Source organism: Ascaphus truei, chromosome 2, assembly GCF_040206685.1.
Source record: "Ascaphus truei isolate aAscTru1 chromosome 2, aAscTru1.hap1, whole genome shotgun sequence".
NCBI lineage: Eukaryota > Metazoa > Chordata > Amphibia > Anura > Ascaphidae > Ascaphus > Ascaphus truei.
This window is the reverse complement of record NC_134484.1, coordinates 469,573,832-469,601,758: the sequence shown is the minus strand read 5'-3', so window position 1 is coordinate 469,601,758 and position 27,927 is coordinate 469,573,832. Positions and strand designations below refer to the sequence as shown.

General features: G+C 51.1%; 1 protein-coding gene across 2 annotated transcripts; it reads left to right on the top strand.

Moving 5' to 3' along the window:
* Positions 1–23: 23 nt before the first annotated feature.
* LOC142488338 (uncharacterized) lies at positions 24–27,044 on the top strand. 2 transcript variants are annotated; one of them, XM_075588723.1, is made up of 5 exons: positions 26–213; positions 12,592–12,718; positions 19,105–19,218; positions 23,854–23,900; positions 24,857–27,044. In XM_075588723.1, the coding sequence occupies exons 1-5, from the start codon at positions 193–195 to the stop codon at positions 26,699–26,701; spliced, it is 2,154 nt and encodes a 717-aa protein (XP_075444838.1). In that variant the 5' UTR covers positions 26–192; the 3' UTR covers positions 26,702–27,044. The 2 variants fall into 2 exon arrangements, with proteins under 2 accessions (XP_075444839.1, XP_075444838.1); XM_075588724.1 differs by lacking the exon at positions 12,592–12,718 and having other exon boundaries at positions 24–213; positions 23,854–23,980.
* The last annotated feature ends 883 nt before the right edge of the window (positions 27,045–27,927 follow it).

The following is a 27,927-nucleotide window of genomic DNA, read 5'->3' as shown; positions in this document are numbered from 1 at the left end:
TGCATGGGTGCCTGTCCTCTCCCTGCCCCTCTCTGCCCCCAGCCCTCCCCCCTGTGTGCCCTCCCCCCTGTGCTGTGAGCTCAGTTCCTGGGCTGCACACAGGCTGCAGGAAGTGCTACCGATCCCACAGGCAAATGTGAGCTGTGCAGGGCAATCTGGGGTGTCCAGGGCAGCCCAGGCCGGCGGGGGAGGATGGAAAGAGGCTGCTCGCAGGTAGGGATGAGACCCAGGGGTGTGGAGCCAACACCCCACCCCCCTTCCCAATAACACTGTCCCCATGCAGGGCCCCGGTCCCCCCCAGAGCCTGGGACTCAATGCAGATTAGCAACAAGGAGTTAGCTCAGCAATCCAGTGACACTTTGTTCCAGATGCAGTGATGAATGTGTGTGTGCTGAGCTGCAGCTGAGGGTCCCTGCACATGTATGTGTGTGTTCAGGTGCATGTATGTTGTATAGATGTGTGAGGATGGTGTTGTCATGGCATGTGTTTAGGAATTGTGTTTTTTGTTGTGATCTGTGTATCGATATACTGCCACTGTCATCTTCACATTGGGAAATGTGTATTATTATTATTATTATTATTATTATTATTATTATTACTATGGACATGTTTCATGGGAAGTGTAACATTCAGGGCAGCTGTTACAGTCAAAGGAGGGTGACAGTATCAGGAAGGGCCCACAGGGGATATCCTCCCCTCTGTCATATAGCACATTGTGTGTATGTATATCATATATATGTAGGTGTATCTGCGGTTAAATGAGTGACGGGTAGGTGTGTCTGCGCTGTTAGACGGGGTGACAGGTAGGTGTGTCTGCGCTGTTAGGGTGACGGGTAGGTGTATCTGCATTGTTAGATGGGGGGACAGGTAGGTGTATCTGTGCTTTTAGACGGGTGATGGGTAGGTGTGTCTGTGCTGTTAGACGGGGTGACAAGTAGGTGTGTCTGCGCTGTTATATGAGTGACGGGTAGGTGTGCCTGCGCTGTTAGAATGGGTGACGGGTAGGTGTGCCTGCGCTGTTAGACGGGGTGACGGGTAGGTGTGCATGCGTTGTTAGATGGGGTGACGGGTAGGTGTATCTGCATTGTTAGACGGGGGACAGGTAGGTGTATCTGTGCTTTTAGACGGGTGATGGGTAGGTGTGTCTGCGCTGTTATATGGGTGACAGGTAGGTGTGTGCGCTGTTTGACGGGGTGACAGGTAGGTGTGTATGAGCTGTTAGATGGGGTGACGGGTTGGTGTGTCTGAGCTGTTAGGCAGGGTGACGGGTAGGTCTGTGCGCGGTTAGACTGGGTGACAGGTAGATGTGTCTGCGCTGTTAGATGGGGTGACAGGTAGGTGTGTGCGCTGTTAGATGTGGTGACAGGTAGGTGTGTGCGCTGTTAGATGTGGTGACGGGTAGGTGTGTCTGCGATGTTAGATGTGTTGACGGGTAGGTGTGTCTGCGATGTTAGATGTGGTGACAGGTAGGTGTGTCTGCGATGTTAGATGTGGTGATGGGTAGGTGTGTCTGCGCTTTTAGACGGGGTAGGTGTGTCTGCGCTGTTAGACGGGGTGAAAGGTAGGTGTGTCTGCACTGTTAGATGGGGTGACAGGTAGGTGTCTGCGCTGTTAGATGGGGGGACAGGTAGGTGTGTGCGCGGTTAGACTGGGTGACGGGTTGGTGTGTCTGAGCTGTTAGACGGGGTGACAGGTAAGTATATCTGTGCTGTTAGACGGGGTGACGGGTAGGTGTGTCTGCGCTGTTAGATGGGGTGACAGGTAGGTGTGTGCATGGTTAGACGGGGTGACGGGTAGGTGTCTGCGCTGTTAGATGGGGTGACAGGTAGGTGTGTGCGCGGTTAGATTGGATGACGGGTTGGTGTGTCTGAGCTGTTAGACGGGGGGACAGGTAAGTATATCTGTGCTGTTAGATGGGGTGGCAGGTAGGTGTGCATGCACTGTTATACGGGGTGACAGGTAGGTGTGTCTGCGCTGTTAGATGGGGTGACAGGTAGGTCTGTGCGCGGTTAGACGGGGTGACAGGTAAGTATATCTGCGCTGTTAGATGGGGTGACAGGTAGGTGTGTGCGCGGTTAGACGGGGTGACGGGTAGGTGTGTCTGCGCTGTTAGATGGGGTGACAGGTAGGTGTGTGCGCTGTTAGACGGGGTGACGGGTAGGTGTGCATGCGTTGTTAGATGGGGTGACGGGTAGGTGTGTCTGCGCTGTTAGACGGGGTGACGGGTAGGTGTGTCTGCGCTGTTAGACGGGGTGACGGGTAGGTGTGTCTGTGCTGTTAGACGGGGTGACGGGTAGGTGTGCATGCGTTGTTAGATGGGGTGACAGGTAGGTGTCTGCGCTGTTAGATGGGGTGACAGGTAGGTGTGTGCGCGGTTAGATTGGATGATGGGTTGGTGTGTCTGAGCTGTTAGACGGGGGGACAGGTAAGTATATCTGTGCTGTTAGATGGGGTGGCAGGTAGGTGTGCATGTGCTGTTAGACGGGGTGATGGGTAGGTGTGTGCACTGTTAGAATGGGTGACAGGTAGGTGTGTCTGCGCTGTTAGATTGGGTGACAGGTAGGTGTGTCTGCGCTGTTAGATGGGGGGACAGGTAGGTGAGTCTGCGCTGTTAGACGGGGTGACAGGTAGGTGTGTCTGCGCTGTTAGATGGGGTGACGGGTAGGTGTGTCTGCGCTGTTAGATGGGGTGATGGGTAGGTGTGTCTGCGCTGTTAGAATGGGTGACGGGTAGGTGTGCATGCGTTGTTAGACGGGGTGACGGGTAGGTCTGTGCGCGGTTAGACAGTGTGACGGGTAGGTGTGTCTCTGCTGTGTGACGGCATAACAGGTAGATGTCTCTGCGCTGTTATATGAGTGACGGGTAGGTGTGCCTGCGCTGTTAGAATGGGTGACGGGTAGGTGTGCATGCGCTGTTAGATGGGGTGATGGGTAGGTGTGCATGCGTTGTTAGATAGGGTGACGGGTAGGTGTATCTGTGCTTTTAGACGGGTGATGGGTAGGTGTGTCTGCGCTGTTAGACGGGGTGACAAGTAGGTGTGTCTGGGCTGTTAGACGGGGTGACGGGTAGGTGTGCATGCGCTGTTAGATGGGGTGACGGGTAGGTGTATCTGCATTGTTAGACGGGGGGACAGGTAGGTGTATCTGTGCTTTTAGACGGGTGACAGGTCGGTGTGTCTGCGCTGTTATATGGGTGACAGGTAGATGTGTCTGCGCTGTTAGATTGGGTGACAGGTAGGTGTGCATGCGCTGTTAGATGGGGTGACGGGTAGGTGTGCATGCGTTGTTAGATAGGGTGACGGGTAGGTGTGCATGCGTTGTTAGATAGGGTGACGGGTAGGTGTATCTGTGCTTTTAGACGGGTGATGGGTAGGTGTGTCTGCGCTGTTAGACGGGGTGACAAGTAGGTGTGTCTGGGCTGTTAGACGGGGTGACGGGTAGGTTTGCATGCGCTGTTAGATGGGGTGACGGGTAGGTGTATCTGCATTGTTAGACGGGGGACAGGTAGGTGTATCTGTGCTTTTAGACGGGTGACAGGTCGGTGTGTCTGCGCTGTTAGATTGGGTGACAGGTAGGTGTGTCTGCGCTGTTATATGGGTTGACGGGTAGGTGTGTCTGCGCTGTTAGATGGGGTGATGGGTAGGTGTGTCTGCACTGTTAGATGGGGTGACAGGTAGATGTGTCTGCGCTGTTAGATGGGTTGACGGGTAGGCGTGTCTGCGCTGTTAGACGGGGTGACGGGTAGGTGTGTCTGCGCTGTTAGACGGGGTGACGGGTAGGTGTGTCTGCACTGTTAGATGGGGTGACAGGTAGGTGTGTCTGCGCTGTTAGACGGGGTGACAGGTAGGTGTGTCTGCGCTGTTAGATGGGGTGACAGGTAGGTGTGTCTGCGCTGTTAGACGGGGTGACAGGTAGGTGTGTCTGCGATGTTAGATGTGGTGATGGGTAGGTGTGTCTGCGCTTTTAGACGGGGTAGGTGTGTCCGCGCTGTTAGACGGGGTGAAAGGTAGGTGTGTCTGCACTGTTAGATGGGGTGACAGGTAGGTGTCTGCGCTGTTAGATGGGGTGACAGGTAGGTGTGTGCGCGGTTAGACTGGGTGACGGGTTGGTGTGTCTGAGCTGTTAGACGGGGTGACAGGTAAGTATATCTGTGCTGTTAGACGGGGTGACGGGTAGGTGTGTCTGCGCTGTTAGATGGGGTGACAGGTAGGTGTGTGCATGGTTAGACGGGGTGACGGGTAGGTGTGTCTGCGCTGTTAGACGGGGTGACGGGTAGGTGTGCATGCGTTGTTAGATGGGGTGACGGGTAGGTGTCTGCGCTGTTAGATGGGGTGACAGGTAGGTGTGTGCGCGGTTAGATTGGATGACGGGTTGGTGTGTCTGAGCTGTTAGACGGGGGGACAGGTAAGTATATCTGTGCTGTTAGATGGGGTGGCAGGTAGGTGTGCATGCACTGTTATACGGGGTGACAGGTAGGTGTGTGTGCTGTTAGACGGGGTGACAGGTAGGTGTGTCTGCGCTGTTAGAATGGGTGACAGGTAGGTGTGTCTGCGCTGTTATACGGGGTGACAGGTAGGTGTGTGCGCTGTTAGACGGGGTGACAGGTCGGTGTGTCTGAGCTGTTAGACGGGGTGACGGGTAGGTGTACATGCGTTGTTAGACAGGGTGACGGGTAGGTGTGTCTGAGCTGTTGGGCAGGGTGACGGGTAGGTCTGTGCGCGGTTAGACAGGGTGACAGGTAGGTGTGTCTGTGCTGTGTGACGGCATAACAGGTAGATGTCTCTGCGCTGTTATATGAGTGACGGGTAGGTGTGCCTGCGCTGTTAGAATGGGTGACGGGTAGGTGTATCTGCGCTGGTAGATGTGGTGATGGGTAGGTGTGCCTGCGCTGTTAGACGGGGTGACAGGTAGGTGTGTCTGCGCTGTTAGACGGGGTGACAGGTAGGTGTGTCTGCACTGTTAGATGGGGTGACAGGTAGGTGTGTCTGCGCTGTTAGACGGGGTGATGGGTAGGTGTGTCTGCGCTGTTAGATGGGGTGACGGGTAGGTGTGTCTGCGCTGTTAGATGGGGTGATGGGTAGGTGTGTCTGCGCTGTTAGAATGGGTGACGGGTAGGTGTGTCTGCGCTGTTAGAATGGGTGACAGGTAGGTGTGTCTGCGCTGTTAGATGGTGTGACGGGTAGGTGTGTCTGCGCTGTTAGACGGGGTGACGGGTAGGTGTGCATGCGTTGTTAGATAGGGTGACGGGTAGGTGTATCTGCATTGTTAGACGGGGGGACAGGTAGGTGTGTCTGCGCTGTTAGACGGGGTGATGGGTAGGTGTGTGCGCTGGGTGACGGGTAGGTGTGCATGCGTTGTTAGACGGGGTGACGGGTAGGTCTGTGCGCGGTTAGACAGGGTGACGGGTAGGTGTGTCTCTGCTGTGTGACGGCATAACAGGTAGATGTCTCTGCGCTGTTATATGAGTGACGGGTAGGTGTGCCTGCGCTGTTAGAATGGGTGACGGGTAGGTGTGTCTGCGCTGTTAGATGGGGTGACAGGTGTGTGCGCGGTTAGACGGGGTGACGGGTAAGTATATATGTGCTGTTAGATGGGGTGACGGGTAGGTGTGTGCGCGGTTAGACGGGGTGACAGGTAGGTGTGTCTGCGCTGTTAGATGGGGTGACAGGTAGGTCTGTGCGCGGTTAGACGGGGTGACAGGTAAGTATATCTGCGCTGTTAGATGGGGTGACAGGTAGGTGTGTGCGCGGTTAGACGGGGTGACGGGTAGGTGTGTCTGCGCTGTTAGATGGGGTGACGGGTAGGTGTGCATGCGTTGTTAGATGGGGTGACGGGTAGGTGTGTCTGCGCTGTTAGACGGGGTGATGGGTAGGTGTGTCTGTGCTGTTAGACGGGGTGACGGGTAGGTGTGCATGCGTTGTTAGATGGGGTGACAGGTAGGTGTCTGCGCTGTTAGATGGGGTGACAGGTAGGTGTGTGCGCGGTTAGATTGGATGACGGGTTGGTGTGTCTGAGCTGTTAGACGGGGGGACAGGTAAGTATATCTGTGCTGTTAGATGGGGTGGCAGGTAGGTGTGCATGTGCTGTTAGACGGGGTGATGGGTAGGTGTGTGCACTGTTAGAATGGGTGACAGGTAGGTGTGTCTGCGCTGTTAGATTGGGTGACAGGTAGGTGTGTCTGCGCTGTTAGATGGGGTGATGGGTAGGTGTGTCTGCGCTGTTAGATGGGGTGATGGGTAGGTGTGTCTGCGCTGTTAGATGGGGTGACGGGTAGGTGTGTCTGCGCTGTTAGATGGGGTGATGGGTAGGTGTGTCTGCGCTGTTAGAATGGGTGACGGATAGGTGTGTCTGCGCTGTTAGATGGGGTGACGGGTAGGTGTGTCTGCGCTGTTAGACGGGGTGACGGGTAGGTGTGCATGCGTTGTTAGATAGGGTGACGGGTAGGTGTATCTGCATTGTTAGACGGGGGGACAGGTAGGTGTGTCTGCGCTGTTAGACGGGGTGATGGGTAGGTGTGTGCGCTGTTTGACGGGGTGACGGGTAGGTGTGCATGCGTTGTTAGATGGGGTGACGGGTAGGTCTGTGCGCGGTTAGACAGGGTGACGGGTAGGTGTGTCTCTGCTGTGTGACGGCATAACAGGTAGATGTCTCTGCGCTGTTATATGAGTGACGGGTAGGTGTGCCTGCGCTGTTAGAATGGGTGACGGGTAGGTGTGCATGCGCTGTTAGATGGGGTGATGGGTAGGTGTGCATGCGTTGTTAGATAGGGTGACGGGTAGGTGTATCTGTGCTTTTAGACGGGTGATGGGTAGGTGTGTCTGCGCTGTTAGACGGGGTGACAGGTAGGTGTGTCTGCGCTGTTAGACGTGGTGACAGGTAGGTGTGTCTGCGCTGTTAGACGGGGTGACAGGTAGGTGTGTCTGCACTGTTAGATGGGGTGACAGGTAGGTGTGTCTGCGCTGTTAGACGGGGTGATGGGTAGGTGTGTCTGCGCTGTTAGATGGGGTGACGGGTAGGTGTGTCTGCGCTGTTAGATGGGGTGATGGGTAGGTGTGTCTGCGCTGTTAGAATGGGTGACGGGTAGGTGTGTCTGCGCTGTTAGAATGGGTGACAGGTAGGTGTGTCTGCGCTGTTAGATGGGGTGACGGGTAGGTGTGTCTGCGCTGTTAGACGGGGTGACGGGTAGGTGTGCATGCGTTGTTAGATAGGGTGACGGGTAGGTGTATCTGCATTGTTAGACGGGGGGACAGGTAGGTGTGTCTGCGCTGTTAGACGGGGTGATGGGTAGGTGTGTGCGCTGGGTGACGGGTAGGTGTGCATGCGTTGTTAGACGGGGTGACGGGTAGGTCTGTGCGCGGTTAGACAGGGTGACGGGTAGGTGTGTCTCTGCTGTGTGACGGCATAACAGGTAGATGTCTCTGCGCTGTTATATGAGTGACGGGTAGGTGTGCCTGCGCTGTTAGAATGGGTGACGGGTAGGTGTGTCTGCGCTGTTAGATGGGGTGACAGGTAGGTGTGTGCGCGGTTAGACGGGGTGACGGGTAAGTATATATGTGCTGTTAGATGGGGTGACGGGTAGGTGTGTGCGCGGTTAGACGGGGTGACAGGTAGGTGTGTCTGCGCTGTTAGATGGGGTGACAGGTAGGTCTGTGCGCGGTTAGACGGGGTGACAGGTAAGTATATCTGCGCTGTTAGATGGGGTGACAGGTAGGTGTGTGCGCGGTTAGACGGGGTGACGGGTAGGTGTGTCTGCGCTGTTAGATGGGGTGACGGGTAGGTGTGCATGCGTTGTTAGATGGGGTGACGGGTAGGTGTGTCTGCGCTGTTAGACGGGGTGATGGGTAGGTGTGTCTGTGCTGTTAGACGGGGTGACGGGTATGTGTGCATGCGTTGTTAGATGGGGTGACAGGTAGGTGTCTGCGCTATTAGATGGGGTGACAGGTAGGTGTGTGCGCGGTTAGATTGGATGACGGGTTGGTGTGTCTGAGCTGTTAGACGGGGGGACAGGTAAGTATATCTGTGCTGTTAGATGGGGTGGCAGGTAGGTGTGCATGTGCTGTTAGACGGGGTGATGGGTAGGTGTGTGCACTGTTAGAATGGGTGACAGGTAGGTGTGTCTGCGCTGTTAGATTGGGTGACAGGTAGGTGTGTCTGCGCTGTTAGATGGGGTGATGGGTAGGTGTGTCTGCGCTGTTAGACGGGGTGACAGGTAGGTGTGTCTGCGCTGTTAGATGGGGTGACGGGTAGGTGTGTCTGCGCTGTTAGATGGGGTGATGGGTAGGTGTGTCTGCGCTGTTAGAATGGGTGACGGATAGGTGTGTCTGCGCTGTTAGAATGGGTGACAGGTAGGTGTGTCTGCACTGTTAGATGGGGTGACGGGTAGGTGTGTCTGCGCTGTTAGACGGGGTGACGGGTAGGTGTGCATGCGTTGTTAGATAGGGTGACGGGTAGGTGTATCTGCATTGTTAGACGGGGGGACAGGTAGGTGTGTCTGCGCTGTTAGACGGGGTGATGGGTAGGTGTGTGCGCTGTTTGACGGGGTGACGGGTAGGTGTGCATGCGTTGTTAGATGGGGTGACGGGTAGGTCTGTGCGCGGTTAGACAGGGTGACGGGTAGGTGTGTCTCTGCTGTGTGACGGCATAACAGGTAGATGTCTCTGCGCTGTTATATGAGTGACGGGTAGGTGTGCCTGCGCTGTTAGAATGGGTGACGGGTAGGTGTGCATGCGCTGTTAGATGGGGTGATGGGTAGGTGTGCATGCGTTGTTAGATAGGGTGACGGGTAGGTGTATCTGTGCTTTTAGACGGGTGATGGGTAGGTGTGTCTGCGCAGTTAGACGGGGTGACAAGTAGGTGTGTCTGGGCTGTTAGACGGGGTGACGGGTACGTGTGCATGCGCTGTTAGATGGGGTGACGGGTAGGTGTATCTGCATTGTTAGACGGGGGGACAGGTAGGTGTATCTGTGCTTTTAGACGGGTGACAGGTCCGTGTGTCTGCGCTGTTATATGGGTGACAGGTAGATGTGTCTGCGCTGTTAGATTGGGTGACAGGTAGGTGTGCATGCGCTGTTAGATGGGGTGACGGGTAGGTGTGCATGCGTTGTTAGATAGGGTGACGGGTAGGTGTGCATGCGTTGTTAGATAGGGTGACGGGTAGGTGTATCTGTGCTTTTAGACGGGTGATGGGTAGGTGTGTCTGCGCTGTTAGACGGGGTGACAAGTAGGTGTGTCTGGGCTGTTAGACGGGGTGACGGGTAGGTGTGCATGCGCTGTTAGATGGGGTGACGGGTAGGTGTATCTGCATTGTTAGACGGGGGACAGGTAGGTGTATCTGTGCTTTTAGACGGGTGACAGGTCGGTGTGTCTGCGCTGTTAGATTGGGTGACAGGTAGGTGTGTCTGCGCTGTTATATGGGTTGACGGGTAGGTGTGTCTGCGCTGTTAGATGGGGTGATGGGTAGGTGTGTCTGCACTGTTAGATGGGGTGACAGGTAGGTGTGTCTGCACTGTTAGATGGGGTGACAGGTAGGTGTGTCTGCGCTGTTAGACGGGGTGACAGGTAGGGGTGTCTGCACTGTTAGATGGGGTGACAGGAGGTGTGTCTGCGCTGTTAGACGGGGTGACAGGTAGGTGTGTCTGCGCTGTTAGATGGGGTGACAGGTAGGTGTGTCTGCGCTGTTAGATGGGGTGACAGGTAGGTGTGTCTGCGCTGTTAGACGGGGTGACAGGTAGGTGTGTCTGCGCTGTTTGACGGGGTGACAGGTAGGTGTGTCTGCGCTGTTAGACGGGGTGACAGGTAGGTGTGTCTGCGCTGTTAGACGTGGTGACAGGTAGGTGTGTCTGCGCTGTTAAACGTGGTGACAGGTAGGTGTGTCTGCGCTGTTAGATGGGGTGACAGGTAGGTGTGTCTGCGCTGTTGGACGTGGTGACAGGTAGGTGTGTCTGCGATGTTAGATGTGGTGACGGGTAGGTGTGTCTGCGCTGGTAGATGTGGTGATGGGTAGGTGTGTCTGCGCTTTTAGACGGGGTGACAGGTAGGTGTGTCTGCACTGTTAGATGGGGTGACAGGTAGGTGTATCTGCGCTGTTAGATGGGGTGACAGGTAGGTGTGTGCGCGGTTAGACTGGGTGACAGGTAAGTATATCTGTGCTGTTAGACGGGGTGACAGGTAGGTGTGTGCGCGGTTAGACGGGGTGACAGGTAGGTGTGTCTGTGCTGTTAGACGGGGTGACGGGTAGGTGTGCATGCGTTGTTAGATGGGGTGACGGGTAGGTGTCTGCGCTGTTAGATGGGGTGACAGGTAGGTGTGTGCGCGGTTAGACTGGGTGACGGGTTGGTGTGTCTGAGCTGTTAGACGGGGACAGGTAAGTATATCTGTGCTGTTAGATGGGGTGGCAGGTAGGTGTGCATGCGCTGTTATACGGGGTGACAGGTAGGTGTGTGCGCTGTTAGACGGGGTGATGGGTAGGTGTGTCTGCGCTGTTAGAATGGGTGACAGTTAGGTGTGTCTGCGCTGTTAGATTGGGTGACAGGTAGGTGTGTCTGCGCTGTTAGATGGGGTGACGGGTAGGTGTGTCTGCGCTGTTAGATGGGGTGACAGGTTGGTGTGTCTGCGCTGTTAGATGGGGTGATGGGTAGGTGTGTCTGCGCTGTTAGAATGGGTGACAGGTAGGTGTGTCTGCGCTGTTAGATGGGGTGACGGGTAGGTGTGTCTGCGCTGTTAGACGGGGTGATGGGTAGGTGTGTCTGGGCTGTTAGACGGGGTGATGGGTAGGTGTGTGCGCTGTTAGATGGGGTGACAGGTCGGTGTATCAGCGCTGTTATATGGGGTGACGGGTAGGTGTGCATGCGTTGTTAGACTGGGTAACAGGTAGGTGTGTCTGCGCTGTTATATGGGTGACGGGTAGGTGTGCATGCGTTGTTAGACGGGGTGACGGGTAGGTGTGTCTGAGCTGTTAGGCAGGGTGATGGGTAGGTCTGTGCGCGGTTAGACAGGGTGACGGGTAGGTGTGTCTGTGCTGTGTGACGGCATAACAGGTAGATGTCTCTGCGCTGTTATATGGGTGATGGGTATGTGTGTCTGCGCTGTTAGATGGGGTGACAGGTAGGTGTGTCTGCGCTGTTAGATGGGTTGACGGGTAGGTGTGTCTGCACTGTTAGACGGAGTGATGGATAGGTGTGTCTGCGCTGTTAGACGGGGTGACAGGTAGGTGTGTCTGCGCTGTTAGACGTGGTGACAGGTAGGTGTGTCTGCGCTGTTAGACGTGGTGACAGGTAGGTGTGTCTGCGCTGGTAGATGTGGTGACGGGTAGGTGTGTCTGCGCTGTTAGATGTGGTGACGGGTAGGTGTGTCTGCGCTGTTAGATGTGGTGATGGGTAGGTGTGTCTGCGCTTTTAGACGGGGTAGGTGTGTCTGCGTTGTTAGACGGGGTGACAGGTAGGTGTGTCTGGGCTGTTAGATGTGGTAACAGGTAGGTGTGTCTGCGCTGTTAGACGGGGTGACAGGTAGGTGTGTCTGGGCTGTTAGATGTGGTAACAGGTAGGTGTGTCTGCGCTGTTAGACGGGGTGACAGGTAGGTGTGTGCACGGTTAGATGGGGTGATAGGTAAGTATATCTGTGCTGTTAGACGGGGTGACAGGTAGGTGTGTCTGCGCTGTTAGATGGGGTGACAGGTAGGTGTGTCTGCGCTGTTAGACGGGGTGATGGGTAGGTGTGCATGCGATGTTAGACGGGGTGACGGGTAGGTGTGTCTGCGATGTTATACGGGGTGGCAGGTAGGTGTGTGCGCTTTTAGACGGGGTGACGGGTAGGTGTGTCTGCGCTGTTATACGGGGTGGCAGGTAGGTGGGTGCGCAGGGAGATAGGTAGGTGTCTCTGCAAAGTTTGCGTTTTCTGGATTTGCATGAGAAGCAGACGGCATTTTCTCATTTTCTCCCTGGAAATGACAGAATTACGGTTACAGGAGCTGGCAGCTCTTCTTGCCCCGAAAAAACTCCGAAACAATCCGTCGTTCTCTGAGAACTGACAAAGTCGTGAGCCACAGTAACACCATTTTGTATTGAGAAGAGACGCAATCCTTTTGACGTGATTGCCAGCTTCTCATTTACTCACATCAAAACAGCGCCGGCTACCCCGCGGGTCTCAGAAAATACCCGGCAGCACCAGCGTTTCTCGGGGGCAAATCAGCATTGTGAGTTTGATCAGCACGGAAGTAATAGTGCAGGGGCAGCCAACACCTGTCCACAAGGGCCACCAACAGGTCAGGTTTTAAGGATACCCCTGCTTCAGCACAGGTGGCTCGATTCCCTGCTTCAGCACTGACGGCTCAATTCCTTGCCTCAGCACAGTGGCCTCAGAGGCTCGGCCATTAGCTGAGCCACCTGTGCTGAAGCAGCGATACCCTGTAAGCCTGACCTGTTGGTGGCCCTTGAGGACTGGAGTTGGCCCGCTCCTGCCACAGTGCATCTTACCTTGTACAAATACAAGAGGGCTGAGTGCAGGGTGTTCCATATTTTGCCCCACTTACCCGGCACGGAGTGTTTGGCATCACCCCGGGGCGAGAGAAAAAGGCCAGTAATTGTGTCCTTTCCAGGAGCAGATCACGTTTGAAGACGTCGCTGTGCGTTTCTCGGAGCAGGAGTGGAACAGCTTACAGGACTGGCAGAAAGAGCTGTACGCGGATGTGATGAGGGACAACTACGAGCTGTTACATTCCCTAGGTAATGGCCCCACGCACCAGGGCAGCCCGGGTTGTGTGCTGGTGTCTGGATCCGCGCTGTACTGCGAAACGCGTGTCTAGTCTCACTGCGAAACGCGTGTCTAGTCTCACGGCGAAACGCGTGTCTAGTCTCACGGCGAAACGCGTGTCTAGTCTCACGGCGAAACGCGTGTCTAGTCTCACGGCGAAACGCGTGTCTAGTCTCACGGCGAAACGCGTGTCTAGTCTCACGGCGAAACGCGTGTCTAGTCTCACGGCGAAACGCGTGTCTAGTCTCACGGCGAAACGCGTGTCTAGTCTCAGGCGGGACGAGGCATGTACTGGGGGCGACTAGACGGGGAGAAAATTATCTGCAGGAAGGAGGTGGAGATGCCACTTTACAGATTAGGGAGGAGGAAACCTGCCCGGTCCTGTAATCCTCATCTACGTTGGGGTCAAGCAGAGGGTCGAAAAAACGGGCAACGGAGAGGATGAAACATTTAAAGAGGGGATCCAAAAAAAGAAATAATAATTACCTACAGAGCGCTGCTGATCGATTCGTTCTCTCGTAATCTGTCAGCCAATATCCTAATTCTATACAGCAGTACATCCCCTGCACCTCTCTATACAGCAGTACATCCCCTGCACCTCTCTATACAGCAGTACATCCCCTGCACCTCTCTATACAGCAGTACATCCCCTGCACCTCTCTATACAGCAGTACATCCCCTGCACCTCTCTATACAGCAGTACATCCCCTGCACCTCTCTATACAGCAGTACATCCCCTGCACCTCTCTACACAGCAGTACATCCCCTGCACCTCTCTATACAGCAGTACATCCCCTGCACCTCTCTATACAGCAGTACCTCCCCTGCACCTCTCTATACAGCAGTACATCCCCTGCACCTCTCTATACAGCAGTACCTCCCCTGCACCTCTCTATACAGCAGTACATCCACTGCACCTCTCTATACAGCAGTACCTCCCCTGCACCTCTCTATACAGCAGTACACCCCTGCACCTCTCTATACAGCAGTACATCCCCTGCACCTCTCTATACAGCAGTACATCCCCTGCACCTCTCTATACAGCAGTACATCCCCTGCACCTCTCTATACAGCAGTACATCCCCTGCACCTCTCTACACAGCAGTACATCCCCTGCACCTCTCTATACAGCAGTACACCCCTGCACCTCTCTATACAGCAGTACATCCCCTGCACCTCTCTATACAGCAGTACATCCCCTGCACCTCTCTATACAGCAGTACACCCCTGCACCTCTCTATACAGCAGTACATCCCCTGCACCTCTCTATACAGCAGTACATCCCCTGCACCTCTCTATACAGCAGTACATCCCCTGCACCTCTCTATACAGCAGTACATCCCCTGCACCTCTCTATACAGCAGTACATCCCCTGCACCTCTCTATACAGCAGTACATCCCCTGCACCTCTCTATACAGAAGTACATCCCCTGCACCTCTCTGTACAGCAGTACCTCCCCTGCACCTCTCTATACAGCAGTACATCCCCTGCACCTCTCTATACAGCAGTACATCCCCTGCACCTCTCTATACAGCAGTACATCCCCTGCACCTCTCTACACAGCAGTACATCCCCTGCACCTCTCTATACAGCAGTACATCCCCTGCACCTCTCTATACAGAAGTACATCCCCTGCACCTCTCTATACAGCAGTACCTCCCCTGCACCTCTCTATACAGCAGTACATCCCCTGCACCTCTCTATACAGCAGTACATCCCCTGCACCTCTCTATACAGCAGTACATCCCCTGCACCTCTCTACACAGCAGTACATCCCCTGCACCTCTCTATACAGCAGTACCTCCCCTGCACCTCTCTATACAGCAGTACCTCCCCTGCACCTCTCTATACAGCAGTACATCCCCTGCACCTCTCTATACAGCAGTACATCCCCTGCACCTCTCTATACAGCCTTACCTCCCCTGCACCTCTCTATACAGCAGTACATCCCCTGCACCTCTCTATACAGCAGTACCTCCCCTGCACCTCTCTATACAGCAGTACATCCCCTGCACCTCTCTATACAGCAGTACACCCCCTGCACCTCTCTATACAGCAGTACCTCCCCTGCACCTCTCTATACAGCAGTACATCCCCTGCACCTCTCTATACAGCAGTACATCCCCTGCACCTCTCTATACAGCAGTACCTCCCCTGCACCTCTCTATACAGCAGTACCTCCCCTGCACCTCTCTATACAGCAGTACATCCCCTGCACCTCTCTATACAGCAGTACCTCCCCTGCACCTCTCTATACAGCAGTACATCCCCTGCACCTCTCTATACAGCAGTACCTCCCCTGCACCTCTCTATACAGCAGTACATCCCCTGCACCTCTCTATACAGCAGTACCTCCCCTGCACCTCTCTATACAGCAGTACATCCCCTGCACCTCTCTATACAGCAGTACCTCCCCTGCACCTCTCTATACAGCAGTACATCCCCTGCACCTCTCTACACAGCAGTACATCCCCTGCACCTCTCTATACAGCAGTACATCCCCTACACCTCTCTATACAGCAGTACCTCCCCTGCACCTCTCTATACAGCAGTACATCCCCTGCACCTCTCTATACAGCAGTACATCCCCTGCACCTCTCTATACATCAGTACATCCCCTGCACCTCTCTATACAGCAGTACCTCCCCTGCACCTCTCTATACAGCAGTACCTCCCCTGCACCTCTCTATACAGCAGTACACCCCTGCACCTCTCTATACAGCAGTACATCCCCTGCACCTCTACACAGCAGTACATCCCCTGCACCTCTCTACACAGCAGTACCTCCCCTGCACCTCTCTACACAGCAGTACATCCCCTGCACCTCTCTATACAGCAGTACCTCCCCTGCACCTCTCTACACAGCAGTACATCCCCTGCACCTCTACACAGCAGTACATCCCCTGCACCTCTATACAGCAGTACATCCCCTGCACCTCTATACAGCAGTACATCCCCTGCACCTCTCTATACAGCAGTACACCCCTGCACCTCTCTATACAGCAGTACATCCCCTGCACCTCTATACAGCAGTACATCCCCTGCACCTCTCTATACAGCAGTACATCCCCTGCACCTCTCTATACAGCAGTACATCCCCTGCACTTCTCTATACAGCAGTACATCCCCTGCACCTCTCTATACAGCAGTACATCCCCTGCACCTCTCTATACAGCAGTACATCCCCTGCACTTCTCTATACAGCAGTACATCCCCTGCAGCTCTCTATACAGCAGTACATCCCCTGCACCTCTCTATACAGCAGTACACCACCTGCACCTCTCTATACAGCAGTACATCCCCTGCACTTCTCTATACAGCAGTACATCCCCTGCACCTCTCTATACAGCAGTACATCTCGTGCACCTCTTTATACAGCAGTACATCTCGTGCACCTCTCTATACAGCAGTACATCTCTTGCACCTCTCTATACAGCTCATGCACTGCTGAACGTTACTCAAGGAGATCACCATCTAAAGAAAGCAGATTTCCTTTAATACAAATGACTACTTTCCCCCTGCATCGCAGGCCTTTCTCATGCCAAGCAAACATACTTCTCTTCTCTCATTTCTACTCTGTCCTCTGACCCTCATTGCCTATTTGCCACTTTTCACTCCTTTCTCTGCCCAACTACTACACCTTCCCGACCCATGACCTTGCCATCTACTTCTAAGATAAAATCGACACTGTCAGACATGACATCTCATGTCGGGACACACACACACACACTGACACACACACACACACACTGACACACACACACACACACCTCATTCTACTGCTGGGGCAGAGGAGGAGGAAGTCTCCATGTTCCTTTCATCCTCTCATGCTATCACCTGGCCCTATTCTCCTACAGCATCTTCACACCCTCTCCGACACACTATATCTTAACGCACTTCTCTCTCCGACACACTATATCTTAACGCACTTCTCTCTCCGACACACTATATCTTAACGCACTTCTCTCTCCGACACACTATATCTTAACGCGCTTCTCTCTCCGACACACTATATCTTAACGCGCTTCTCTGTCCGACACACTATATCTTAACGCGCTTCTCTCTCCGACACACTATATCTTAACGCGTTTCTCTCTCCGACACACTATATCTTAACGCGCTTCTCTCTCCGACACACTATATCTTAACGCGCTTCTCTCTCCGACACACTATATCTTAACGCGCTTCTCTCTCCGACACACTATATCTTAACGCGCTTCTCTCTCTGACGCACTATATCTTAACTCTCTTCTCTCTCTGACGCACTATATCTTAACTCACTTCTCTCTCCGACGTACTATATCTTAACTCACTTCTCTCTCCGACGCACTATATCTTAACTCACTTCTCACTCTCTGACACTATATCTTAACTCACTTCTCTCTCCGACACACTATATCTTAACTCACTTCTCTCTCTGACACTATATCTTAACTCGCTTCTCTCTCCGACACACTATATCTTAACGCAGTTCTCTCTCTGACACTATATCTTAACTCACTTCTCTCTCTGACACTATATCTTAACTCACTTCTCTCTCCGACGCACTATATCTTAACTCACTTCTCTCTCTCTGCTCTCTCTCTGACACTATATCTTAACTCCCTTCTTTTTCTGACACTATGGTGGTTATGCACAAAGCAGTGATAAGTGTTTTTAAGGGAGATAAGTGCTTTATGGCGCAATTTATGGCGCATTTTTTTTAGCAATGACGGTGTTTTGATAATAAAGAGCCTTTTAAGCGCGATACTGCAGTGTTATCACTGCTTTGCGAATCACGCTGCACGCAATATTGAGAAATAAAGGCATTTATCTCACTTAAAAACCCTTATCACTGCTTTGTGCATAGCCCCCTATATCTTAACACTGGCAAATTCCCACCCATCTTTAAACATGCTTTCATCACACCCTCTCTTGACCCAACCTCTCTGTAACTGCCATCCTATCGCTCTTCTCCCGTTGCCTCCAAGCTACTCGAGCGCTTGTATACCAACGATTGATTTACTGTATCTCTCCAACTCTCCGCAATCTCGCTTTTGCCCTCTACAAACCAATTAGACAGCAGTACAAAAGTAGCCCATGGCCTAACCTAAATCTATGGGTAACTTCTCCGTAATTGTTCTCCTGGATCTCTCTGCGACCTTTGACATCCCTTTCTCCTGCACACTCTCCACTCTACTGGTCTCCAGCATGCAGCCTTCTGCTGGTTCATATCCAACTTACTTAACTGCTCTTCTAGTGTTTATTTCTCTGGTGTCTCCTCCACTCCCACTTTCCCACTAGGTCCTCTGCACTCTCTACCTCTGCTCTTGGTCAACTAAATACATTCATTTGGTTTTCAGCATCATCTCTATGCTGATGCTACACAAATTAACCTCCTTCTCTCCTGTCACCAACTGTCTCTCCGCTCTCTTCCTGGATGTTCCACTGGTAACTGATTAACTTGTCCAAAACAGAACTCCCAATCTCTCTTTTCCACTAGCACCCCTACTCCTAAACTCTCCCTCAACATAAACAACTCCACAATCTTGTCAACACAACATCAATAACTCCACAATCTTGTCAACACCTCAAGCCAGCTGCCAATGGGTCACATCCAACCATCCCCTTCCTTTCTTCCTCACGTTCATCCCTTCCTGTCCTGCCACCTCCAGCTACGAGATATCACTAGTAGACGCCCTTGTCTCACTGGATAAGCAACCAAAATCTTAATTCACTCATTATATCTCACCTCGACTAATTCAACCTCCTAGTTTGGCATTCCCTCTCATCCGACTGTCCCCTCTCCAATCCATCCAAAATCTCCTCCCCCCATCCCCCCCACGTCTTTAATTTAACCTCCTGCTATTGTACTGTACACTTGGAAATTTGGTTTTCTGCTGGACATTGCCCGAGATTTCATGAGAAAAACGGTTAATGGCCAATGTTTTACATTTTAAAGACACCATCGTTGTTTTTGTTGCACTATGTTTTTTGAAACGTAAGAACTCCATACATGCTATTCCAATGGGTTATGTGGTAATGTTACACGTCAACTTAGAGATGTTATTTTACCCTATATCTGACAGAAGGCCCACCTGGCATACAAAGTGTTAAATGAAAACAAATACACCCTGTAGTAGTGATATTACTTTAAGTACATAGAATAGGAGATTTGAAGTACATAGGATGGGTGGCCGAGGTCCCACGGAGTCAGAGGAACTTGTTGAAGGTTCCTTCATTCATTCGAGGTCGATAGCCAGTAGACCTGGAGTCCTTTCTGGTCACTGTTGTGTTTTACGTTGGGGGCTGTGGGTGGCTTCAGAGGCCTATTGACTTTTTTTCTTTCTTTCTTTGTGCTCTGTACGTCTTCTTCAGGCTGTGCAGCAGATAAACCTGATTTAATATCTGCTCTGGAGAAGTGGAGACTGCTGAGACCTGGAGGACACGGAACGACCAATCAGAATTGCAGCCCCGGGAACTGTCCCGTTGGTGAGTAGCGAGGCTTGCGGCATCGAGGGACCATTTTACTTTAAAGCTTGCTTACAGAATGGATATTTATGTGAGGGCGTCCCACTATGTATACTGTATCTCTCTCACAGCCTCAGTGGCTTTTTAATGGTAATAAGAGTATTTAATATATATTTTTTACATGAGCCTTAAATGTATGCACCCTGAATCCCGGAGTTAACACGCGGTTACCTGTGACACGGTTGGGTAAATGTACTTTCTGACAGTCACAGGACAGTGACTGCAGGGCTCAAACGGTTTCATTTTACTTAATTGGGCTTGGAAAAGAGAAGGTATACATGGCACACCACTGTTTAGAAAAATACATTTGCAGTGTATTCCCTTTTGGTGCTCACCTCCTGCTGATCTCGGCGTCCCAAAGCTGGATCCACGTAATAGCAATAAACAAGAAATAGAAGGAGCACACAAAAGACGGTGGTAGAGTCAAAAAACTTCAAAGTGTATTAAATTAATCAGAGCCAATGACAAGGTAACGTTTCTGCACAAAGAGTCTCTTCTTCAGACCAAACAAAGGGACTCTTTGTCCAGAAACGTTACCTTGTCATTGGCTCTGATTAATTTAATACACTTTAACGGGTTTTTTATACTTAATTGGGCTTAATCAGTAGCCCACTTAATACATCAGTAAAGACCCTTCTCCCAGAAAGTCCCATTTGCATATTGCGCATGTCCAAGTACATGATATTTTCAGTGGGTAATAGGGCACCCCTAAATACAGCAGTACATCCCCTGCCATGGCAACGCATCACCAGAAGCCGCGGGAGATCAGGCAAGGGAATTACAGAGGCCTTGTGCACTCCCCCGGCGTTTGATTTAAATGCTATGGGGAAGACCGTGGGGCCTCTGCAAGCACCGCGCCCCGCAGTTGGTGCACCCCTGGATTAGATGATACAGTAATTGTTCAAATGTCACTGCAGCGGGAACATTATGGTCGGGCTATGGGTTAGGTGCATTGAGAGCTTGCTTGGTGAGTGTGCATTGGTTCTGGTCAAGTCTCTGGATTTGCTCTTGTCCGTGGCGTGTTAATGTCCTTTGCTTGCGCCGCTGCTCTGAGTCCCGTGCCTACCACTACGACGCGACACCTCGACCTCGACATTGCCGGACATTTAAAGATGGCACCGGGGTTAGAGCGCACATGCACTTTCCTTTTGCCGTCTCCTCTTTCAGGGTCCGACGTCACGTGGCGGTGCGTTTCGATGACAACGGAACATCACGTGGCGCCACGTTATCACGGCACCGCATCGTCACGTGACGTTGCAGCACCATTTGACGTTACTGGAGGAGGGGCGACCTGCCCAGGGCACGCGACTCCCTCGGTGCAGCACTGGTAGTGGGGGAGCTAGTTTTAAGTGGAGGGGGGCGAGTAAGGCAAAGGATCTGAATCGAGAGGAGGCACAGGGGGCTGGAGGGGGGAGTGATGGTTGTGGCAGTCGGAGCGAAGAGGACGGGAAGGGGTGTAGCGAGAGAGAAGTGCTCAAACTTGAGGAATTTGAAGAGGGAAAGTTGTTGGATGTGTAGCCAGTGGAGTTGTGAGAGAAGGACAGAGCGGGGGTGATTAAGACGTCTATGGGCTTCAGCGTTTTGGATTTGTTGGAGGGGTATGGAAGAGTAGAGGGGAAGACCAAGGAGAAGGGAATTGTAGTCCAGATGAGTGAAGAAGAGGGAGTGGATGAGAAGTTTGGCCAAGGAGAGAGAAGAGAGAAATGAGTGGACACATTTTTCTTATGTTGTATACGTGATGTGTTGGGCGAAAAGGAGAGAAGGGTCAAAGGTGACTCCAAGGTTGCAACCCAAGGGGGAGGGGGGGCAAAGGAGATGGGGGGATTGGGGGTGGATGGAAGGGAGCGGGAAGCAAGAAAGTCTTAGCTGGGTTAATATGTAGGAAATGGGAGGACATCCAGGTGGAAATGGCAGAAAGGTAGACAGAGATATATGGGTGGAAAGTTCAGGTGAGAATAGTGGGAAGGAGAAATAAATTTGGATGTCATCTGCAAAAAAATGGATGTTGAATTCATGGGAGGAGATGAGGTCAAAGAGGGGGGGGAGGGAGTGTAGAGGGAAAAGAGGAGAGGACCAAGGATGGCGCCTTGGAGCACACCCACTTGGAGGCTGGTGGACAGAGAGGATGAATTGTTGATGGTGACAGTGGGAGCGGTGGGAGAGGTAGGATGAGAGGGTGGTGTCAGTGATGCCAAGGTTGATGAGGGTGGAGGTGAGTAAGGTGATTGATGTCAAAGGCTGATGAGAGGTCGAGGAGGATGGAAGAGAGTTTGGAGTAGCGAGCTTGGGAGAGAAAGTTGTGGATGGTGAAGTGTGCAGTTTTAGTAGAGTGTGAGGGGTGGAAGCCAGACTGGACAATGGGAGGGAGGGAATGGGTGTGGATGAAGGTGGAGAGTTGGTTGTGAACGATGCAATCGGAGTTTTAAGAAATATGGAAGGAGTGAGAGAGAAAGTTGTAGAGGTGGGCATGGTTGAGAGGTTTTTTTTTTGAGGAGAGTGATGACTACCACCGTTTGAAGGAGTCTGGGTATTGTCCTCTCGATAGGGAGACGTAGGAGAGATAGGGGAGGAGGAGTGTGAGGAGGGAGTGTGGAATGGGGTCAGAAGGGGATTTGGTGGGATGAGAGCGTTTGATTGGGAGGAGATATTCATCAGAGTTTGGGCAGAAGGAGGGGAAATGAGTGGGTGGGTGGAGCGAGGGCAGCAGTGGGGAAGGAAGCATGGCTGTTGTTAATTTTTTGTGAGAAGTAGGAGGTGAGGGGCTTTGGCGAGAGAGAGGATCAGGCAGATTGTTTAGGGTGGAGAACAGTTGGCGTGAATGAGGTGAAAGTGAGGTGGTAAGGATGCTATCGCATATTTGTGATTTTGTGATTTGATGGTGGAAGGATTGGAAGTTGGCAAGTGAGGATGAGGAACGGAAAGATTTCCATGATCTCTTGGCTGTGTGAAGGGAGAGACAGAATGTTTTGAGTTGGCAGGTGAGCCAGGGTTGAGGTGGCTTTGTGGTGGGATGCACAGGGTGGAGTGGTGTGATTGAGTCGAGGGAGGAGGATAAGGCAGGCTTGAGGATGGATAGGGTAGAGTTCAGTGGGAGAGAGGAAAATTGTGTGACTGGGGTGAGGAGTGATGAGGTGGAGGAGATAAGGGAGGATGGATCAATGGATTTTAGGTTTCTGCGAAGGATGGGATGAGTGGTGAGGAGGGGCACGAAACGTGATGCAAAGGATGATGGAGAGGAGGAGGTGATCGACAGGTGGGACAAGAAGTGTGGAGGGGGGACTCTGCATGGTATCTTGCCGTGAGGATGACATCGAGGGTGGCTCCGTGTATGTGGGTGGGGCGAGATTTGGTGAGAGAGAGTCCAAAGGCGGAGATGAGGGGGATGAAGGCAGAAGCAAAGGTGGGGTTGTCGAGGTTAAAGTCACCGAGGATAAGGGGGTTGGGAGAGGGCGAGAGTGAAGAAAGGAAGCAGTCGAACTCATTGAAAATGAGTGTGGGTGAGCCAGGGGGACGGTTGATATACGGCATACAGTTAAAGACAAGGTTGACATTTTGTTAGAAGAGGTAGGATAGGCCTGCAATGTGCTGTGTTAGGAGAGGTAGGATAGGCCTGCAATGTGCTGTGTTAGAAGAGGTAGGATAGGCCTACAATGTGCTGTGTTAGAAGAGGTAGGCTAGGCCTGCAATGTGCTGTGTTAGGAGGGGTAGGATAGGCCTGCAATGTGCTGTGTTAGAAGAGGTAGGATAGGGATGCAATGTGCTGTGTTAGAAGAGGTAGGATAGGCCTACAATGTGCTGTGTTAGAAGAGGTAGGATAGGCCTGCAATGTGCTGTGTTAGGAGGGGTAGGATAGGCCTGCAATGTGCTGTGTTAGAAGAGGTAGGATAGGGATGCAATGTGCTGTGTTAGAAGAGGTAGGATAGGCCTGCAATGTGCTGTGTTAGAAGAGGTAGGATAGGCCTGCAATGTGCTGTGTTAGGAGGGGTAGGATAGGCCTGCAATGTGCTGTGTTAGAAGAGGTAGGATAGGCCTGCAATGTGCTGTGTTAGAAGAGGTAGGATAGGCCTGCAATGTGCTGTGTTAGAAGAGGTAGGATAGGCCTGCAATGTGCTGTGTTAGAAGAGGTAGGATAGGCCTGCAATGTGCTGTGTTAGGAGACTTTATGCACCCCAGTATCCGAGCAGCTGTAAGAGCAGTGATCGGCAGCAGACGGCTGACACCCTTCGGCTCTCTGCCTTTGGGGCGACGCAGATGTGGGCTGAAGGGGTTCTGAATGAGTTCAGCTGGACTTTGACATTCCTTTGTCCAGAGTCATAAACGCTGCAGAGGGTGGGGCAGACGAAACACACAAGCAGCAAGCAATCCCAGATGTTAACCCTTAGCATGCTGGTTCTGTGCAGATGGGAGCATCTCTTGGGGAACCCTTTCAGACGTCCCGCCTTTGGGGTGACGCAGATGTAGGCTGCAGGGGTTCTGTACGAATTCAGCTGGACTGAAATTTAGATTTTAGGCCTTTTTCCTTGTATATTGTGACTTGCTTTTTCAGTGTTGCCTCCCTGTTGTTATGCTATCTGTCCCCTTGCTGTTTTCTTGCAGTTCCCAGAATAAAAAGGGAGTCTGGCTTAGGTGCTTCATTGTCAAAGGTAAGAACTGTTACTTCAGTAAGACAATGCCCTCTCGACACCCCGTCTCTGCCTATTCAGATGACAAGGACACCTTGGAGGTTAGTGAAGAACTGAAACTAGAGGTCAAAACTTAAAATTGTCATCGGGGCCATACAAAGAATGAAAGCCCAAAATAATGATTGTATAGTCCCAAAATGGTAATTGCAAAAAAAAAAGAAAGACCGTGTTCAATTGGTATAAAAACGAAATATAATACCACTGGCGTTATGCCAGAGAAAACATCAACACACAGTGAAAGCCAATATATTGTAATAGTAACACATATGCACTTTAACCAAGTAGCGAGATATACTCATTTGCATTCAAATGTATACCGAACTGATCTGGATCACGTTGAATGTGTCATGGGGGTGTTAGAAATCAAAATGTATAGTGGTAGGGAGCAATCCAAGTATAAATAGTTCCGGAAGTCAGGGGGCAACGTTTCGAGCCCTAAATCCATTCTTTAAGCCCATTCCCCACATTCCCGAAGCAGAAGAAAGGTATGTTGTATTTCTTTTAGTGTAGTGCAGTCTGTCTCCTATCACCCAATGCGTAATCTCCCCTGTTCCCCCACTGGCTGGCAGGCTGGTATATATTTCAGTTGATCGAACCTTATTCTTTTGTTGGAGTGCTGTCCGACTAATTGTTTTCTTCATTAATCAGAGGTCAGGAATACTGATGAGGTCATTATCCTGATGAGGGAAAATTAACCATCCACTTGTATTTTGTGTGCGTGGTGTTGGGAAACTGATAGGATACTTGTTCCATTTTATAGCAAAATGGACATTTTAGTCTACTGTAGGCCTCACTAACAGTGAAGGGCATTGCTTCATCTTGAGGATTAATTTGTAGTTGGTGTTGATCGCGGTACCATGTGATTCAGAATGATTTCCCCCCATCCTGCTCACTGTTTTTTTGTGTTTTTGTTTCAGAAGTTGCTGCTCCGGGCGAAGATGAACGGAATGAAAGGATGGAGTCTGGCTGCCCTCCAACGTCGGATGGGCGTTCTTCAGCGCACCTCGCTGGATGATCGTAAGGAGAGACAACTAATCATTCAGAGTCTTCAGGGACTGAAGAAAGAGCAGCGGAAGATCCGGGCGTACATGGAGCAGTCTCATCGGGACATCCTGGGGAAGCTGGAGGAGATCAGCCAGGGGTTATTTCCTTACGAAGCACCCATAGATTATAGTATCACAAATCCACCTGAGTACATTGCAGAGATGCCTTACTCACCTAAAGAGGAGCCAGACTTTTGCCTCTCCATCCCCAGCTATGATACGCCTAGTTTTCAGGCTGATACACCCGTGACAAAGGAGCGAGAATGCACCAGCCCTCTGGGTGCTCAGAGTTTGCTTGTCTTCTCAGAAGAGCCAGAAGCTATGGAGGTCCCTACTGTAAACCTGCCCAATTTGCAATCCAGCCCTGTATGTACTGCCACTGCTATGGCCCCCGACATTCAGATAATTATGCCTACTTTGCAGACCACCACTGCTAGGTCCCCCGACATCCGGATAATGCCTACTTTGCAGACCACCACTGTTAGATCCCCCGACAATCAGATAATGATGCCTACTTTGAAGACCACCACGGCTATGTCTCCAGACATTCAGAAAACGATGCCTACTTTGCAGACCACCACTGCGAGGTCCCCTGACAATCCGATAATGATGCCTACTTTGAAGACCACCACTGCTATGTCTCCAGACATTCAGATAATGATGCCTACTTTGCAGACCACCACTTCTAGGTCCCCCGACAATCCGATAATGATACCTACTTTGAAGACCACCACTGCTATATCTCCAGACATTCAGATAATGATGCCTACTTTTCAGCCCACCCCTGCTATGTCCCCCGACTTCCAGATAATGATGCCCACTTTGCCGAACATTCGTTCTATATCACCAGAAATTCAGATAATAATGCCCACTTTAACCTCTGCCTTCCTCCTTGGTAGCCGAACAACAGCCGAGACGCATTCACCGTCAGATGTGGAGCTTTACTCTGCATCATCGAACAGTCCGGAAGCTCCATCTGAAAAGACATCTGATTCCACCCCAGAATTTGTTAAACTGATGAAACGGAAAAAGCTAAAGGGACCATTTAGTGTTAAGAAAGTGCTAAAGACCTCCGCCACCTTATCAACGTCCAGCAAACTGCGGGAATCCACTGTTCCAGTGAAAGTTCACAAGATCCGCAAGGGAGTGATAAAGGCCAAGCGGAAAAAAGCTGAAAAGAAACTGAAATACCCACCAGTGATTCAGCATCCTTCCATTGGCAAATTGCCATCCTTAACTAATGGATTGTTGACTGGTTCCACCAAACATCTGTCTCCTCCAGCCATTCCCCAGCCACAGACTTCTTCACCCACCATTATCATATCTCATTCCCCTCCACCAAAAATGCCCAAACTGGATGCAAGCTATCTAGCTAGGGGACATGGACCCTGCCTGCCCGATATTGAGATGTGCCATATCAACAGCGAGCGGATTGAAAAACTCTATGTGGCCTCACAGGGCAGTTTGCTGAGGTTTGCCGGGCTGGTGTTTCGCTCCCTTGTACCCCTTCCCACCTATCTCCAGTGGTGCCACATGGCCAACTATAATGGCACCCACCAGAAGAGAGCCATCCCAGTCAATGTGAAGAACAAGCTCCTTTCCTGCTTGGGCGAATACTTTTTTATCTTGGGACGAGTAGAAAAGCAACAAATAAGAGACGGGGTGAACAATCAGCTGAGGAACCCTCGGAAAACAAACTTTCATCCTGGAGTCTTTTAATTTCATTTTGGGTTAGACATAGCACCTCCTATACTTTGTGTTGTGCTGTTTCTACTGGGACTTTTATAACATCTAGCGCATTATTGTGATCCAGAGGTACAAGAAATAGGGGCATTCGTGTGGTCTTGTGAAATTAACCGATCATTAAATACATTTGATACCTTTTACACAAGACCCCACGAGCGCCAGTACTTGTACCTCTGGAGTGTCGATGGTAGCCGTTTGACCACGGGACCACTGTTACTGAGCACCGGGTGGCAAATAGACTGAATACCGTGAGTGCACAGAGCTGTGACCTCATTATTGTGATCAACACCTTTTTATTATTATTATCCTAGTTATATCACCGTGTATTACTTTCCTTGGGGAGGCTGGCAGTTTTTTTGTTATTTGTTTCCATTTTCATCTCGACTCCTTGGTAATCTGTGTCCTCGAATACTGAGTAAGAGACTAGTCCAGGCCAGTTATATAGCAGCTACAAGAAGTCTCTAGTCATTTATATTACTCTCATCGACACTAACAGATTACACATTCATTTAAATAACTGTTATTGTGTTTTATTATGTTTTTAGAATGTATGTATGTGTGTATATATATATGTTTGTGTGTGTGTATATGTATATGTATATATATATATATGTATATATATATATATATATATATATATATATATATATACATGCACACATACACACATATACATACTATATATAGATATATACATACACGTGTGTGTGTATATATATTTTTTGTATATATATATATATATATATATATACACATGTTTGTGTGTGTGTGTGTGTGTGTGTGTATATATATATAATCAAAAACGATACCGTTCTGTGGCTAACTAAATGCTTTTATTTGTGCGAGCTTTCGAGATACACTGATCTCTTCTTCCGGCGATGGTACATTGAATAAAGCAGGCAAGGGTTTAACTTAAAAACAGGGCATAAAGGAATGTTATCTGTGACTGAAACCTAACACCCCCCCTGTGTAGTATGCGATTTATGACTACAGGTGTTAAATAGTCCCTGAATGTTAGGGATGTGTGAGAGAGAGAGAGAGAGAAAATATAAATGAATGAAGAGCCCACAGTGTATACAGTACTTTACAAAAGGTGTGTGTGGAGTGGGAGTGTATATCAATGGTGTGGATAGGTGTGGAAATGTAAGAGGCTGTTGCATTACTAAAAGTGTGTGTAGATACTATTTGGTCCCTATTGG